Below are 18062 nucleotides of genomic sequence, written 5' to 3'. Positions count from 1 at the left end.
TTATATATATATATATAATAAATTTATTTAAAGTTTCAAACTAATAAAAATGTTTAAAATTATGTTAATACAATACGTAAGCAGTTTATGTTATGTTTATGTAAATAAAAATGTAAAAATTAAGTATGCGATGTATTGTTTATAAAATGAAATTTCAACGATAATTCATGTTTAAATAATTAACCGAAAATTATAATTTTAATATTATAATTTTGTTATTATTATATTATTACTATAAAACAATAGCATAATTATGCACCTTTGTGCCCATCATGGTGTAGGTTTTGCCTGATGCACTCTGTCCGTAAGCAATCAGGCAAGAATTGTATCCAGAGAACATGGCATCCAAGATGGACTGTCCGAGTGTTTCGTAGATCGTCGCTTGAGTGGCGTAATTCTTTGTTTCAGGATCTGACGAATCGAAACAGTAGTCGAAATCATATCTTCGAGTTCTTTCGCGACTGTCCCCAACCTTGCTCGACGATACCTTTAAATTCGTCAGGGAAATCTCATTCGATTCTGCACGAACTACCACTGCGGACCCCGTTAAGTTTAATTCCCTGCGAATAAAAAAGATATATTAGTAATGCACTTAGGATTTAGAAATTTATATGTATATATTGTGTGTGTGTCTAAAATATTATAACATGAAAAGGTCCAAAAGTTTAGTAATTAGAAAATATACATAAAAAGGATCCAAGGGAAGTGCGACAATAAATATTTAAAAGTTTAAAAATTTAAAAAGTTTTTAAAAAAGCTTGAAATTTCTATTTATGATATCTATTTTCTTGAGAATGTGTGAACAAAACTGGTCAAATAAAGTATAATATATTATATTATAGAGCTTCAAAAGTGTTATTAAAATTTATTTTATAAAGATGTCGCAAAATTGGCCAGTCTAACGATCAAACGAAGTTTATAACGAGTGATATCGCCGAAAATATTTACGAGGGGGGGAGTCAATAAACTCATTCAAGCATTGCAAGCAGCTTTGCCAACATTTTCGAAGCCGGCATCGTTTTTCCACCTTCCTCGTCTGCATGTACTACGCTCTCTCGTCGCCATTCTTTTTTTTATTTCATCCTTTTTTTATCAAGCACATTTTTTCATGCTTCATGGATCGGAATCGATTCATCGAAAAGCGGTGGCGGCAGCGACAGCGACAACAGCGGTGATGCATACGACCATGCGTCGCGTTCACACGGGGGTATGCGCCCCCCTTGTCATTTTATAGAGGGCTTTGCCCGATTTTCTCGAAGCATTCCGCGCAACCAGCGTTTTATAAAAAGTTATCTGCTTTACGTAACAATATTTTGTTAATTTTACAGTCGTAACATGTAACACTTCGCAACAGGTATACTATTTTTAGTTACATATCAATTAACGTACAGATAAAAACTTATAAGCAATTTAATTATAGATATGTCCACAAATCTGAGTTTATTTTTTGTAATGATGTAATATCAATAATTATGCAATATATAATACTAAAAAATATTTTCATAAAGTTATTATTCTACTTATAATTATTATGAAAATATTTCATTATTATTTAAAGAAAACTGCTCGACTTTCAGGGAATATAAAATTGATACTGGTTTAAGAAACAAAATCATAGAATGTTGTAATCGAGGAATGTAAAAAGTATCAAATATATAATCCCTGTAAAAAGTGACTAGAATTGGAAATAATACTTTCTGTAAAAAAAATACACATATAATATATTCATCTTTGATGAGGAAAATAAAAATTGAGGACCGGAAAAATTTGAAGATATCGCTAGAGAGACATTCATAAATTCAAAGAATATCTTCCGATCCGAAGACATGCAACAAGTCTCGAGAACATCGAGGTTTACATCGCGAGGTTCATAGGTGGTCGCGTTTTGGGGTCAGTCGGTGTCGTGTGACACTGCATTTTGCATGTCGCGACAGGATAGAACGTTATGTACGCGATATCCTCGGTGCATGTAACATATACCCGGAGGAGGGCATTGCAGTGCTTTCACCCTGTACGGTTTCGTGTGATCCTGTTAGACACGTCCTAATCGGTTCGATCCGTTTCGATTTCAAACTGCATTTCGTATTGTAGTCCAAATTTTTGCTAATATATTTTACAGAGACAAGAGACATGCTGTGCATCTTTAAAATAAACTAAAAATGTCAAAAAAAAAACATATTTTGAAATTTTAAAAAATGTATGCAACACACGAATAGTACTGAGCATTTATAATATTACAGATTGTGATTACCTATTTTTTGTTACGCACACTGACAATTTTTTATTGATATTAAAAATAACACTGATATTAATGCATTTAATATGACGTTAAAAATTGAAATAAAAAGCGGACAGTAATGTTTATCATTAAATGTTTCGCGATAATATACCAGAAGTTTTTACACTAAATAACATAAAAAAGAAATATAAAAAAGACTTTATAAAATAATTTCATAAAATTAATAACAAAATAAGGTTGTAGATTTAATTTAGAAGACTTTAAAATACGCATAATAGATTTTTATGGTACCATGATGCAAGGGCGATTGTTGAATCGTCTCAACTTTCTGTTTATTTGTCTTCGCACTTTAATCACTTGAGAGTAACTTGCTAGAAACAGATTGCTTCCAACGAGGTTGTTGACGGACGAATGAACGTAAAAAGCATTATTTTTACTAAGCCTCAATTATGATCTCTCCAAGCGACTTTTCTTTTCTCCTCCATAATAAATCTACACAAATTTGTAAACAGAAACAAAGACAATTTGAATTTATGAATTTTTAAATTGTTAAGTTCTTAAACTTTTTTATTTTTATATTTTCTTAAACTCTTAATATTTAGAAATTTCTATTTTTTACTTTTGAATTCGTGAATTCAAGCTTTTAAAATCTAGATTTTCATGAAAGTAAAAATACATTTGCCTCCCTCATTAAAGATAAAAAAGAGAAAACATTTCTGCATTATTAGTATCAATAATGTACCGCTCTTTGAAAAAGTATATAAATCATTGTCATATATTCAACGGATTTATATGAATTATGGGACACTTTTTAAGACTTTGCTATCTCCACTGCGCTTGCATTGGCCGACGCATGTAAAAAAAGATCTGCGTATTCCTCTCGATTCTCGCATTTCACGGCGCCATAGGCCGAAAATAACAATGCTAACGCGTTAAGACGATTCTCGCATACCTGTCAAGCAGAAGCAACTATAAACGAAACGGATGCGCCAGCTGTCAAGCTAAGGTCGCTCTGCGCCCCGTCACACACAAAGTCATAGTCCCGCTCTCAATCTTTCATACGGTTGCACCCCACGTTAAGTCAATGGAAGTATTTTTGGCGTATAACACACTCTCGAAATCATTAAGCAACCTCGACGCACAGTCGAGAGAAATATCGGGTACGTTTATCCACGAAGAAAATTGAGGCATTTGGTCTTCGGTGCAAGAGTGAAGTAATTCAAGTATATCATTTGTGGAGTTCGGCCTCAGAATTAAACTCGGTCTCATATTCAAAGTGGATCTTATGAACTGGCTTCTCATTTTCTATTACATGAAAATATGTAATTTTAATTAAAGGGTAATCTTTCTTTAAAAATATATAAATTATGTGCACGTAATATAAAAACTAAAAGATTTAAAAGTATAAAAATTTTATCATCTATAATTGTAAGAATTTAAGAAATTAAAGATTTAAGTCTGAAGACTTGAAAGTATATCTATTAATTTTAAAGAATCTTTCCGTGTCTTTCTTTTCAAGATTCACGTATCACATATAAAGAAAATTTTGTCTTTTATATTAAATTGAGTAACATATATACACTATGTAAAAAATAAACTATAAATAAAGCTCAGTGAAATTCAAATACTCTTCGCATGACTACGTGTAATAGACTTCGGCGTGTAAAATCATTCATTTCCTGTTGCAAACGAATTTCGTGAGAGATACTCCATTCTACACCTTTAAATACTCACGGTTGGAGTTTAAATACCGATTGCACTCGATTCGTGTGCTTGTATAAAAGGATGGATTTAGAAAATTTCAAAATAACTTTTCGAGAAATTAAACATTATTAAAATTATTATATTACATATATATTATTCACACATTCTTAGCGTATCAGCTCTTCTCTCGTAAGAGATAATTTTAGATTTGCGTGTAAATAATAGACATTACAAAAATATTTGAGAGTCAACTCTAAATCCTCGATTGTCGAAAGAGAAAGAGAGAGAGAGAGAGAGATACAAAGAAGGTATCTACAATTAACACTCCTAAATTATTCAGCTAATGCAGCGCGACACGAATGCAATGAATCATGCTTTAATTACGATTTGTAGCGCGAATAAACGTGCAATAACTCGCAACAGAAACCTTCTGCGAAGGTCCTCAAGTTCTCGACGCTCAATTACTTTCGTCTGCGCTTCCGGTGACTCCGCTTCGGTCGCCTTTACCACTCGCGGACGAACGCACGCGTCTTTTTGCTGCGACCCTAGTAATCTAAGTATAGAAACGAGTTCATAAGTGTTTGCACCGACTGAGGCCGTGCACCAGTGCTTAAATTGAAAATTTGAAGATGTAAAAGTCTCTTGATGGAAAGATCGAATTTAGTGTAGCCTTAAAAATCTGATAACTAATGTGGAAATAAAGGAATTACTCAAAGTGGCCCGAGAACCTACCATGTACAAAATTTTTTTACTAAAGATTTAAGAATAAAAGGTTTGCGATTATATGAAATGGAAAAATCTGGCAAAACGTCTAAACTTTCAATTCTTACGCCTCTCAATTCCTATTCAATGTTCCGAATAAGTCTGAAGCGTAAAATAAATTGAGATGGTTATTATTTAAAGTACAGCTGAGTCCTAAACCTTGACCTCCACTAGCATAGGTATTAGGTACCTGCTGGGAAAAAGTCTTATTACTTTAGTATTCCTATTATTATTCGAATAACTTAATTTTATTATTATAGTTTATTATATATTATTTTATAATAATTTATGCCAATATAATGATGCTTGAAAGTAGCAATTATTGATTATCATCTTTTTAAAACATTATATACTAACATTTTACGTGCAAATGTGAGAAAAGAGTAATGAAAAAAGCACCAAACCTTGACCCACATTGGTATACTTCGAACTTCGCAAAAACATAAAAGAAAAGAATATGCGATTCTTTCTGCTGTATCTAATATTTTTTAATAATTTTAAACACCCAAGTTTGGATTGTTTTTTGTTATTAAGTGCGTTCCCGAAGAATCCAATCGGATATTATCAACATTTTTGTTCAAATTATTATATTGAAATTTATTTATGTATAAAATTGGAAGTAATTATATTTTTTATTTTTTTTAATCGATTAACCGGAGAGACTCAATATATAACATCAATATAAAACAAACCGAAGTATTTTCAGTTCCAATGACAACACGTACAACTCAAGATATGTCTCTTCTAGAAACCATATCGATATTTATGTTATCGATATTATATATCTGTGATTATTTTGTTTCGTTATTCTTTCATTCAACTAGATTTTCTTTAAAATATTTTCAGAAAATCGCATTACACTTATGTTTTTAATTAAAAATGACTAAAGTAGCGCTATCTTATCTTGCGTTTTAACCTTATTATTTGTAGTGTATTATACAAATATAAAAGCACATTTTATATGAAAATAACTAAAGTAGCAGACATATGAAGGCAACATTTATTATAATTACTCTCTAAATAATTTCAATGCATGCACTTTCCAAGAAATATACAAAAGTTAACAAAAAAATCAAAACGACTTTATTTTTATTTTTAACATCAATAAACAGTTAAATTTTCTAATAAAAAAATCACCATTTTAACTTTTATGACGTTAAAATAAAGTTATTTCAATTTTTTCTTGACTGGATGTGTCCTTTGAATTATTATAATACATAGATTTATAGATATTCGTGAAAAGATTAAGTATCTCATCAAAACAAAAGAGATGTACTCACCTAGCAGATACCGGTCTGACGCGCACAGCCACTTTGATGTTCGCCATATTATCATCTCGCGGATAACAATATTAACGTCATCCGACTATCTACATTTCGCTGATATTTCCAACGACGAAGAATGGAAGTCCAGATTGTCACGGATATTAAAAGTTAACGACAGAATGCACGAAAACGATCACTAATACGACTCATTACATCTTTTAGAGATCGAATGTATCCGCTGATCGCCACAAATTTGGTGCGAGCTGGCAGAGAGTGATCGAGACGAATGCGTGCACCGGTAGTATTGGGTGCACGTGTTGCACTGCCGCGATGAAAATACCCTCGAGTCGCTCCCAAGACCATCTCGCTTCGTGGTTTACCCCACCAGGAGTGAGCGAGTTTAGTGAGTACCTCGGCCGAACTCACTGTGCCATTTTGCTTGGACGTTATCCGATTCCTTGCCGCCGACGACATCAGTACGGAAAAGAGAGCACGACAAATCGCCGGTGAATTATGTATACAAGGCGTTCCATAAAACGCCAGATGGTAGTATGATTTGGATTTGGAAGAAACGATTTCGGGCAACTTGCCACATCGAGTTTGTAGAGTACAAAGGATTTGTGAATGTGAGAATTGAGAGATTTAAGTGTTTGCTGGAGCTGAGTGCTCAAAGATGTCAGGATTGGGGATCTATGTACTTAAGAGCTTAAGAATCTAAAAATATAAGGGCTTCAGAAACTTCGAAGCTAAGAGCTCAAAGATCTAGCACTCCAAAAGCACAGAGATCTAAAAATATAAAAATTTAGTAGTTTGAACCAATTTAGATTAGATTAATGACGTTTTGCATATTCTATTATTGGTAAAGCATGTAATGTCAACCAATAGTAGAGCAATGTCATTAATCCAATCCAAAAGTTGATTCAAATCTGTTACGGTCGAAAACGCTATGAGAAACGACTCTATGAATTAAAAAAATTAAAAGCTCTAGTAATCTAGAATTTTAATATTCTCTCTAAGAATTTTGAAGGTTTATATTATGCATTTGTTGATTTATATATTTAAGAATTAAAACATCAAGATCTTTGAAAAATATATAATATTGAAAGATTCTCTTCTTCTCTCTCTTAAGAGAGGATGTATCTAATACGTAGATCCTTTATTGGAGTCTAATTGATAATAGATATTATTGGAGTTTGATTCTCATTACGAAAAGAATTTTGCATATAACACTCATCTTGACACAAGTAATGCGCGCATTTAATTTTATTTAAATCTCCTATTGTATGGAACAAGTCACGACTTACGGATCGCCCTGTAATTTAGCAAACAGAACTCGGCGGAACAAGCAAGGACAAATTGCTGTTGTTGCGGTATCGTTGATTATGTACCCCTCCCCCCTCTCCTTCCGTACAACGAGGGCATAGTCACCGGCATGTCTCGGTGTTTAACGGAGTTACTGGGTTACCGTGCTGCACGGTGGTGACGACCGCGACTTAACGCGGGTCTATCGGTGGGGAATTAATCAGAGGGTCAAAGGGTAACTGTGTTTGCCTGCGAGGGAGGGAACGTTTCTCAATAATTTAACAGAAAGCACACACAGTCTCCGTTAAGAAGGCTCTTTCGAGTCATCGCGGCCCGCTCCCCTTATATGTGTATTCCATTTCATCACTCATGGTCCCGATTTCTTTGAAGCACTTATTTCATCTGTCTTTTATATCTTAAAAGTGCGCCGACTTTCAGACGAGATCTCACTTTGATCCGCGCATGATATTTTCGGGCTAGTAGATTGACTAATGTATTTTCTCTGTGAGATAGAGCTAGCACTACGATTGCTAGTGCTGTTGATCGTAGTTGATCCTTATTACTTCTCGTTCGTAGTCATCAAAACCATTATATAAGAGAAAGACGTGCTGAGCACCTGCAATATATGTATAATCGTTTGTCATATTGTATATTATAATGTAGCATATATATTGTAGCATATCGTATTGTATATTGTAATGTATTGTATTATTATAAGTTAACTCTCTGTCGGTAACGTATAGTTTAACTATTACTTTTTTAAATTATCTAACCTTCTGCAATATGTAATTTTACATTTTTCATTAGCAACCTGGATTTTTTGAATTTATAAGTTTTTATATAGTTTCAAGCGTTATAGAATTCTGAAAAAATTCTTGCATACGGTAAAAGAATGATTTTTTACTAAAAGTTTACCTATAAAAATTCAACTAAATACAGATCTGAAAATAGTTTTATTGAACTATTAAAATAATTATACAGGAATCTGAAACATAATGAATAATGCTGTAAAAAGTTTTGATATTCTAGCAACTATGGTTTAGCATTTTACGTAATATATGTTGGTGATTCAATAAAATTATTTTTAGATATGTATGTAGTTAATTTCTAAATACTTCAGCAAAATTCTTTCTGTGTATGAAAACTTTGATAACGAATTTTTAATATCAAATTAAATTTTACTTTATTTATTTGTTATAGATTTTAATTTATCAGAATTTATAATCAGAAAACTGATTGTGCCTTCATCAAAGTTTACATTGCTGACGAAAAGATACAAACTAATTGAAATTAATTTACTTATTAGAAAATATTAAATATTTTATTAAATAAAATATTTTTTTATAAAACCTATAAAATATATTTACACATATATATTTAATATTTTTTTGTAAAATTTTGATAAAAGATCGTTTGTCAACATTAATAAATATTTTAGCGTACACGAGATAATTATGTAATTAAGTCTCGAGGTATATTGTCTAAAATTAAATTTAGTTATTGTTTGACACAATAATCTACTCACTCGAGAGAAACTTTCGAGAGACACGTTGTAGAACTTCGCAGCGGTGATCCTAGAAGGAACTTTCGACCGCATCATCACGATCTGCAGACTGCGACCGAAGGTGCCGCCGATCCAGTAGCTACAGTAAGCCGACTTGCTCACGGCATCGCTCTGGTTCGTTACAAACGTTGGCCGTAAATTAATTACAGGCGATTGTAAGCTCAACGAACTATGTACTAATGAAGATACATGCGTTTGTAATCGGTCGATACGATTATCGTGCATTCAGTCTTCCATCGCTCGTTAAAATTCGTGCAATTGCGATACGCATGCAATCTGATACGTTATCTAATAATCTACGTCGAATAAAAATTTACGTATATAATGACATAATTATAACGTGAACTGATAATAAGATGCATAAATTTTGCAGGAAAGGATTACAATTTTGCACCACGATATTAATTGAATATAAATTTTATGCGTTTGCTTATACAATTAACAAAAAAATAGCAGACATTGTAATAACCAATTTACACAATCTAAATAACTAAATAAACCGAATAATTATAAATAGAAATAATAAATAGAAAATTAATTTAAATATTTATTTGCTTATCGAGCTTCACAGTTTTGATTTGATCAAACAACATGTAATTAGATATAGTATACTCGCCTCGTCTATTAACGCGTGCCCGCTGAAACTGAACATGAAAAGCTCAATGATGGCGGAGTTCAAAAACATCCAGTATTTCATCAAGCGTATCTTGTTTTCCAACATCTAGAATAACATTTTGCAATATAATATTTTTAGTTATAACGCGTTTTTAGCAAGCAAACACACCGCAGTAATTTGAAATCCCGCGAAGCAAACCAAACCGGTACTAACAATGAACTGCCCTAATACCAAGATGTTTATGATTCTTTCGAGCGCATCCGCGAAACTAAAACACAAAGAAAGCGAAGAACGATGGCAAAAATAGCATTATTGTATCTACGTATAATACAGTAAATATACAGGATATTGTCACAAAATTGAAAATCAGTCAAAACTTTCTGAAAAATTAAAATTTTTTACTGTAAAGAAATTTAATATGCGTATATTATATCTATAGTTTTGGAATACTACCGACTTAACAATTATATAAATGCAAGTAATATCGATAATATTACGTATAATAGAGGATAAAAATACACAAATTTTCAAAATATATTATTGAGAGCAGGGAAAGTCATAAAATTTTGTTTGAAAATTAGAGAAAATTATGGAATTTTAGAGTGAAGAATTTGTGACAATCCTGAAATATACGGCATAGATAGTTTTTCTGAAGTATCTAAAAATTTAGCTTAATACAAATCTGAAAATAGTTGTTTGGATCAAAATAATTATATAAGGATATCAAAACTTTTTGCAGCATTGCTCAATACTTGAGATTTCTAATGAATAATTATTTTCAGATCTATATCTAGTTAAATACAATTTTAGCAAAATCATCGTTTCTGTATATCATAGACAAATTTTATTAATTGCAAATAATATATCTTCACCCACTTTAATTAATCAACATTTAACACTCAAATTTGATTTTAATAATTTTAATAATCAACATTTTTAATAATCAAATTCGATCTTATTACACTTAACATATATCAGGGTTGGAAAAGTTTCTTTTTTGAAGTTACTTATAAGTTTTTTTGGTTGCCTAATATGTCTGTTATCGAAACTGAATACAAAATGTAATACAAAATTAAAGCATGATAAAATATAATATAAAAAATAAAATATGCGAACTAATTGTACTGAATTTCTATAATAAAAAGTAACTTTCTTAACCCTGGATAATATAAATACTCACGTAATAGCATTTTGATGATCTTTGATACAGTTTGTTATTACTCTGTCAATATCGGGATCATTGCTATTCATTGCTTCGAGTTTCTTTCGTAGCACCGCGAATTTCGCTGATCCATGTGTTATCGCGACAAAATTGAAAATGGTCCCGCCAGCTATCGTGCCAGCCGCAAAAAAGCCACCCATTACATTGAAAATATAGATACATTCGTAGATGGGTGTGACCGATTGATTGACGTAAAAATAACCACGGAAAGGAAATATCTTCTCTTTTCCAAGAATATATGTCTAATCAAGTATGAATTAATATTTCTGAGAGTTTCGACAGATATAATCGCTATTTATTTAAATAATTAATCATCTTATTATTTATGTAAGGATTATATTTCAATCGAGAACAGAAAATCAAGATACTTGATAACAATTTGCAAAGTTTGGGACGACCGCGACCTAGCTTTTTATATTATTATATTATTCAGTATTGATTATTACTGTATTGTCTCGTATTCCTTTCTCCCCAGCTCAAATTAATTTTCCATAATTGTTAATAATTTATTAACTTTAACTGTAATTACTTGTGTATCGGGGAAATAAATACAGCAAGAAGGGATTAACATCTATGTAACGTACGCATGCGTGTGCAGGTGTTTTCGAAAGGCTCGTAAAGCGAAACGACCATCGGAAAACAATTTCCCGTGTAAAGGCACTACCGACGCATTTGCGAAGCGATAATAAACAATTTCGGGAGAACGGTACCTTACAAAAAGAGAAAAAAATAGAATTTCGAAAAGCTACAAATGTCAGTGTTAATCATCAGGCAATTTGCGTTGCCCTGTCGCACGTGTTACATACGTCAATCTATCACCGTCGTTTCACGAAACATGAAATGGACATCTGCAAAAGTAGTTTCTCTCGTTTGAGAACATTTGTTTTATAAATGTCTTCCAGTGGAAATTTATCGTTAAACATCGTTTTATTAAGAAAATAGGCAGTTAGATTTAAAGAAACTTCCACAGTTAATTAGTCCACAGGTACAATTTAATAACGGAGTCAATTAAAAAGTTATAGAGAGAGAAGTACAAAGTTTCGAAGCAATAAGCTGGAGTTCTGAAGGAGAGATCTTAAGTTTTATATCAAAAGATATTCTAATGTCATTTCATATTTAATTCAAAATAGATCTTTTATTATCATAAAATTGAAAATTTGTAACTTTATGAAGTAAAAGAAAATATATTAAATTTTCAGCATTTGAAATAAAAGATATATGAACAGATATTTTTTTTAATTACGAATTGTTTTACGAAAAATTATTTTTAAATACAAAAGTAGATTTTTTATTTTCTTACAGTTTTGTGTCTTGAGACAATCTGTGTATGTCACAAATAGAAATATTAAATATGTGATTTTTATACGTACCTCTATAATTGGTATATATGCAAAAAAAGTTACGGTTACAATTACCATAATTATAAAGCATTTTGCGAGTTGAAACGCAAAAAGGCACTTCTCCTTCAGAATGACTTTATCTTCGTAAGATGAACATGTCCAATCTTTTCTCATAATCTCGATTACAAATAGCATATCTTTTTGAAATAACGTGTAGATAATGAGACGTAACGTGGCGAGATAAAATGCGGTACCCATTGAAGCGCATGCCGTTAGTTCATCCAAATTATTAAAATTGTAAACTAAATCGACCGTCACGCTGATACACATTGAGATGAACTATATGTTGCAAACAAATTGAATTGTTTCAAAATGTTGAATTACTTAAAAATTATTGAATCATTTAAATAAAATAGATCCGAAATATGAGAGAATTTAGTGATATGATAGTCTATTTATATTGAAAAAAGTTTACGAGAAAAAGGATTAAAAATGTATCAAAAATATAAAATTTGTGCTCATAAAGATACCATAAATAATACAAAAATAATTCATTATTAAAATCCTTTTTGTTCGCCATATTATCAGCTTTATTACATGAAAACTATAATTCATTGCTCACTGAATTTTTTCGTACACTAAAAAATATGATATAACAACAGAATTATTTTAATATGAAATAATTTTGTTAATTCAATAACAGCATTAATAAAATAAAACTTTATTAAAACAAGAGTATGATATATTAATATAGTGTTATTGAAGTATTAAAATAATGGTTTTATTAAAATAAATGCTGTTGATATAATGTCGTTTTTTTTTTAATCTTTAATTACTGCGAAGTTCTTTAATTGCAAAAATATTTAATACCAATTAATAGAAGTAAATCTCTTTTCTTTATCTTAAAATTTTTGCGTTTAATTAAATTTCCATCAGCAATTGGGGTATTTTCAATTATGAATTTTAGTAGATAATTTTAAATGATTTCTCTCTCTCTCTAATTTTTTCAGATTTTTGTATAATCCGGAATATTAAAAAATTTACTCTGATGTTTCTCGAAGACCTCTATTGTTGATGGAAGAGTTAAAATTCATGTTGCCAGTGAAGGGTTAAGCAAGATATTAATTACTCTAAAAAAAAGATATACATACTAAAAAAAACAACCAGATTACGTGACAAGTTCTGAACATCTTCGCGTTAGTTGAATGGTTCTTCTCCAAAGGCCAAAAGGAGACAAATTTGGTAACTACCATGATGGGCTTGATTAACTCGTCGTATTCTTTATCAGCATATACTTGACGTCCCATGTCTTCTATTCTCGGTCAGATATCAATGCGATTTAACGATGCGATCGCGACTCGTGACTTTTTGCGACTGCGGGAAAGCCGGAAGTTTGTCACCGTTCGCTCCCCAACGAGAGGTCTATGTGCCAATCTCGAAAGTGCCAATCTTTTCTTCCCCTCTATTCTTATGATTCGATCGCACGAACGACGAGATAACGACCGGATATCGTTCTCGTATGGTGGCATTATAATGTCCGAAGTTTGAAACTCTCCACTAACAGACGGGGCAAACTTCTTATTGCGTGCATAGATGTCGACCTGTTTCCCTTTCGATGGGAAAAGAAAAACGCTTTGTCATCTCTTAACATAAAATTATGCAAATTTTGTGCGAGAATTTGTTATTTATTATAAAAAATCGGATGTTATATATATATATATATATATATATTTCCCCATCATTTTTATGTATTTATAATTGATTAATATTAATTATATGACAACTTTGACATTGATCTAGTTAAGGGTTATTTCAGATTCTACGCCAGTGACTTGGGGGAGTAGCATGTTACGAATATTCTATGTAATCATGGTAAGCGTAGAGGAAGTAAGAAGGTAATAGTTGAGAACAAGTTCTATCTTCGTAAGTGATTTTCGATTTTATTACAGGGAGATTTTTCGCTAGAAAGAGGGCTATATGCGTTATTGAACGTTTCGTACTTTGCGTTAAAAATAAATGGAATAGTGAAGAAGAAGGAAAATTACATAAGGATACTCTTGCTAACAAGTATGTGAAGAATATATTAATAGATTTTTGAAAATAAAATATATATTTCTTTTGTGTATAACTTTAATAATTATGCATAAATGCATATGGATTTATTGCCTATTTATACGATCAAAGTTTCTACCGAGTAATAAATATGCATTTATTCAATAGGACGATATCATTGCATAAATGTATAGACTATAAATTTATAGATGCGTGTCTATTTACATAATAATATGCCAGAAATAACAAAGACAACTTTCAATTATATCGTTGTTTACTCAATATTTATGTTTTATTATTATTTCATCTTATAATGTATCTCTTCTTTTTTCTCTAAAAAAATTCTCTCTCCCCTTTGTTTTCTATCTCCACCTTGACAGATTTAAAATTTTTTTTTTATATATATATATATATATATATATATATATATATACACGGAATGAGGACAAACCAACAATACAATTATATGATTCCTTTTATAAAAATAAGTGCAGAATAATCTTTTCCTCACTTGAAGTTTTGTTATCGAAAAAGTCTAATTTGTTAAATCATGTTGAGTCAATTCAGTGAAGATACGATTTATTGTGGAAAGACACTGTATATAAACAGTGTTTACATTATGTCCACTTTATAAATGGCAAAATTTAGAAAAGATGTGACACAAAAAAATAATTAAATTTTATTTATTTTATAATTCAGTTCTATTATATTTATCTACTGTTTATATTTTTCTAATTTTTAGAATTTTTAAAAAAGATAATTGTACCGTAATTAAAGTTAATTTCATATAGTTTATTCTGTACTTCGTAATTTAAAGTAGATAAATAATTTAAAGTAATTTATTTTTGTACAGAAATCTTCCCTATCTATAAATCAATCTATGGGTTAACTATAGTTGTATTTTAATTACGTACGTTTATTCTTGTACGATGAAAGATATATTTTTCTTATACATTTTTATTCAAATTTAAATTTAAATTTTGATCTCTCGATTTCTCGTAAGTAGATGATCGATAAATTGTGCTCCGACTTCACACTTTACATTTATGAGAATTGCTGGGCAGCGCATGCGCAGTGGAATCAGGCTAACGCATGCATAACCTATCAGAACCAATCAGAACTGTCAGGAGGGTTGTTTTTGTTCGTGATAATTGTGACATACCCGACGATCTCACGGGGATATGAATTATCATTGTAAAAACGCGCGATAGCCCCGAGAATGGCTGCGCCTTATCTAGGCGTGAGCGATATCGTTCATCTCAATGTAGGCGGCACTAGGTAGATTAATTGTTCATCAATCATCAGTTTTTCTATCATGTTTTTACTTAACCCCGTTAAAATCTAACTCTTAAACCTGCACATTAAGATATTTTGGTTTATTTTTCTTTAAATTATTTTACATTTTTTGTCTTCATATTTTATTAATTTTTGGATCTTATATTGGACTTTCATCAATATCTTACTAGGTGTCTTTCGCATGTTTTGACAGCATCAAATTGTTTCTCTTTTCAGATTTTCTACATCTCGTCAAACTTTGACGTGGATCCCAGATTCGTTCTTTACAGCATTGTTAAGTAACAGAATCGATAGTCACAAGGATGAGACTGGTGCACTTTTTATAGATAGAGATCCAAAACTATTCTCGGTTATATTGAATTACCTTCGTACCAAGGACATTGATCTGAAAAATATAGATATTCGAACTTTAAGGCATGAAGCAGAGTATTATGGCATCACTCCCTTAGTTAAACGGTTAATACTCTGTGAAGACTTGACTCAGTCATCTTGCGGTGATGTACTGTTTTATGGTTACTTACCACCTCCAAGTAAGTTAATCATATTATTTATCATATATTGTAATAAATAATGTAAAGTGAGAATGTAAAAATGTGAAATGAATGTAATGTAACGATTCTGTTTATTTATAAAGGTATACCACTTCAAGAACCTGTTGCAGTAACATCAAATGTCAGTGATGTATCAGTTCACATTAGAGTTAGTTCCTCTTCAAGCTCAAGAGCTGATGGACCATCTACCTTGCAATCTGTGACAACTACTAACTCTACTAATCAAAGTGCTAATGGTATTAATAGGTTTTATTAATGATTTATTAATACTCCAGAGATAACAATATATCTATTAGTCTCACTCAAATATATTCTTTATGTTACATCTACAACATACATTATTGTTCAAAATCAACAAAAAATTGAGAATTAATGTAAAAAATAATATGTAATGATAATAAATATATATATTTTTTAACTGCAATATAAATATTAAGTCCGGGGAATTAACAACCACTTAGTAATTGTGACTTTTTAAATTATTATTATTAAAATAAACTTAGTGTTTATTCTTTTTTACATATTATATTATATTACTTGTCAAAATTGCACCAAGAATTTTAGAAATATAATATTTTTTGATGGTTTCTTTATAGTTCCTTCAATTAATTAAATGGATCTTACAGATTCAATATCTCTAAATGTTACAGATTCTGATATCAGCTCTGAAGGATTAATAAATATAACTGAAATATTTAATTAGTGTTGAATAACTCAATAGAGAAAACTGACAAAGAATTGTTTTGCCACAGGGTCACAAAATCACAAAGGAGCATTGGGAACCCATATGAGAAATTCTTCTTTAGATTATCGATTACCACAACGCGGTCTTCCGCATTCTCGGACACCATCTCTAGATCTAAGACATGCAAGGAACAATTCAGCTGATCTAAATAAATTATATAAAAATGATATCGGTTTAATATTTGGATCACAACAAGGTAATGAATAATTTTCTATAAAATGATGCCCATTTTTTACGCTTTCTATTTCTAATATTTACAAAACTATTGCAGTTTCATCATGGGTGGATCCTTTGAGAGTACAAATCATAAAAGCGCACCACAATTGGATAGTGATCGCTTACGCGCATTTTATCACATGCTATCGGCTGAAGGACTCGTCTGGATGGCAACACGTGTTCACCAGTCCACATATCGAATGTATAATAGAGCGTGTGGCGATAAATGCAAAGATGGGAAGTGGCGTGGATGGCAAGATGGTTGCAATCTCCTATGGCAGTCAAGTAAGACTCTGGGGTGTATCTGAAGAAGGGATCAAGATCAACGTGGGCACATTTAATTTAAATGTGCGTGTGGAATATTTATTCTTCATTGGCAGCCAGTTAGTTGCGTTATCACCGACCGGAAAAATTGGTGTGTGGCACGCGATGACTCACCATTGGCAGATACAGGATGTAGTGCCTATCCTGTCATTTGACACAGCTGGATCTTTTCTTCTGTTAGGTTGCAATAATGGTTCTATTTATTATATTGGTAAGCAAAAAAGATAATACATTTTTAAGTAAAATTCTTGGTACAATTTTGACAATTTAATGAGAGAGAGAAAGTATATAAAATAATCATATTCTCTAAAATCTTAAATATTAAAAGTAATTAAATCATTAAAAAAATATTTATTAGATTTAGATCACAATATTTAAAAAATTAGATTTCTCTAATCATTTCGATTACGAATTACAGACATGCAAAAGTTTCCATTGCGAATGAAGGATAACGACCTGCTCGTGACTGAGTTATATCGAGATCCGAGTTATGATCCTATAACTGCGATATCTGTGTATTTGACACCAAAAACTAGTAAGTCTTTCTTTATGATTACTCTTACCTTAATGTAAGAATGTCAACAAATAATAAAAATATAGAACTCCAAAGTAAAAACTTTTTCCTTTAGAGGCAACTAGGACTATTTGTTAAAAAGCGATTCAAACGAGTGACGTACATATTTTATCAAGATAGTTTATTAAAGCTGCTTAATGCAGAATGTAATAACAAACGTCACCATTTCAGTAGCTTTACCATATTTCGCGAGAATCATTTTTCAATCGCTGTGCTAAAATAGAATAACACATATATTAAACACAATAATAAATCATTAATAATCATATATATATATATATATATATATA

The 18062-nt window shown here is 31.1% G+C and overlaps 3 protein-coding genes across 3 annotated transcripts in view; 1 reads left to right on the top strand and 2 right to left on the bottom strand.

The window, feature by feature from the left end:
- The window catches only part of LOC108779382 (uncharacterized), a 42799-nt gene extending 36767 nt beyond the window's left edge, over positions 1–6032 (bottom strand). Inside the window, 2 exon segments of the mRNA XM_018546791.1 lie at positions 260–560; positions 5986–6032. Of these exon segments, the coding sequence (XP_018402293.1) occupies positions 260–560; positions 5986–6032 (348 nt within the window).
- A 106-nt stretch (positions 6033–6138) lies between these two features.
- Positions 6139–13321, bottom strand: LOC108779363 (odorant receptor 13a). The gene is given in 11 exon segments (XM_083287336.1): positions 6139–6412; positions 6414–6475; positions 6478–6518; positions 6521–6660; positions 7836–7888; positions 8798–9012; positions 9449–9557; positions 9621–9720; positions 10633–10916; positions 12045–12353; positions 13166–13321. Coding segments are annotated over 11 exon segments (1743 nt in total).
- Positions 13322–15242: 1921 nt separating this feature from the next.
- LOC108779384 (BTB/POZ domain-containing protein KCTD3) overlaps positions 15243–18062 on the top strand; it is a 5965-nt gene continuing 3145 nt past the window's right edge. Inside the window, exons 1-6 of the mRNA XM_018546793.1 lie at positions 15243–15344; positions 15579–15892; positions 15997–16149; positions 16666–16854; positions 16930–17409; positions 17617–17733. Coding sequence (XP_018402295.1) covers positions 15286–15344; positions 15579–15892; positions 15997–16149; positions 16666–16854; positions 16930–17409; positions 17617–17733 — 1312 coding nt within the window. The 5' untranslated portion in view covers positions 15243–15285. The remainder of the gene's footprint in view (positions 15345–15578; positions 15893–15996; positions 16150–16665; positions 16855–16929; positions 17410–17616; positions 17734–18062) is intronic.

This window comes from Cyphomyrmex costatus, unplaced genomic scaffold (genome assembly GCF_001594065.2).
Source record: "Cyphomyrmex costatus isolate MS0001 unplaced genomic scaffold, Ccosl1.0 scaffold59, whole genome shotgun sequence".
NCBI classification, from domain to species: Eukaryota; Metazoa; Arthropoda; class Insecta; order Hymenoptera; family Formicidae; genus Cyphomyrmex; species Cyphomyrmex costatus.
The sequence above is the reverse complement of the archived record's forward strand: the minus strand, read 5'-3'. Positions and strand labels throughout refer to the sequence as shown.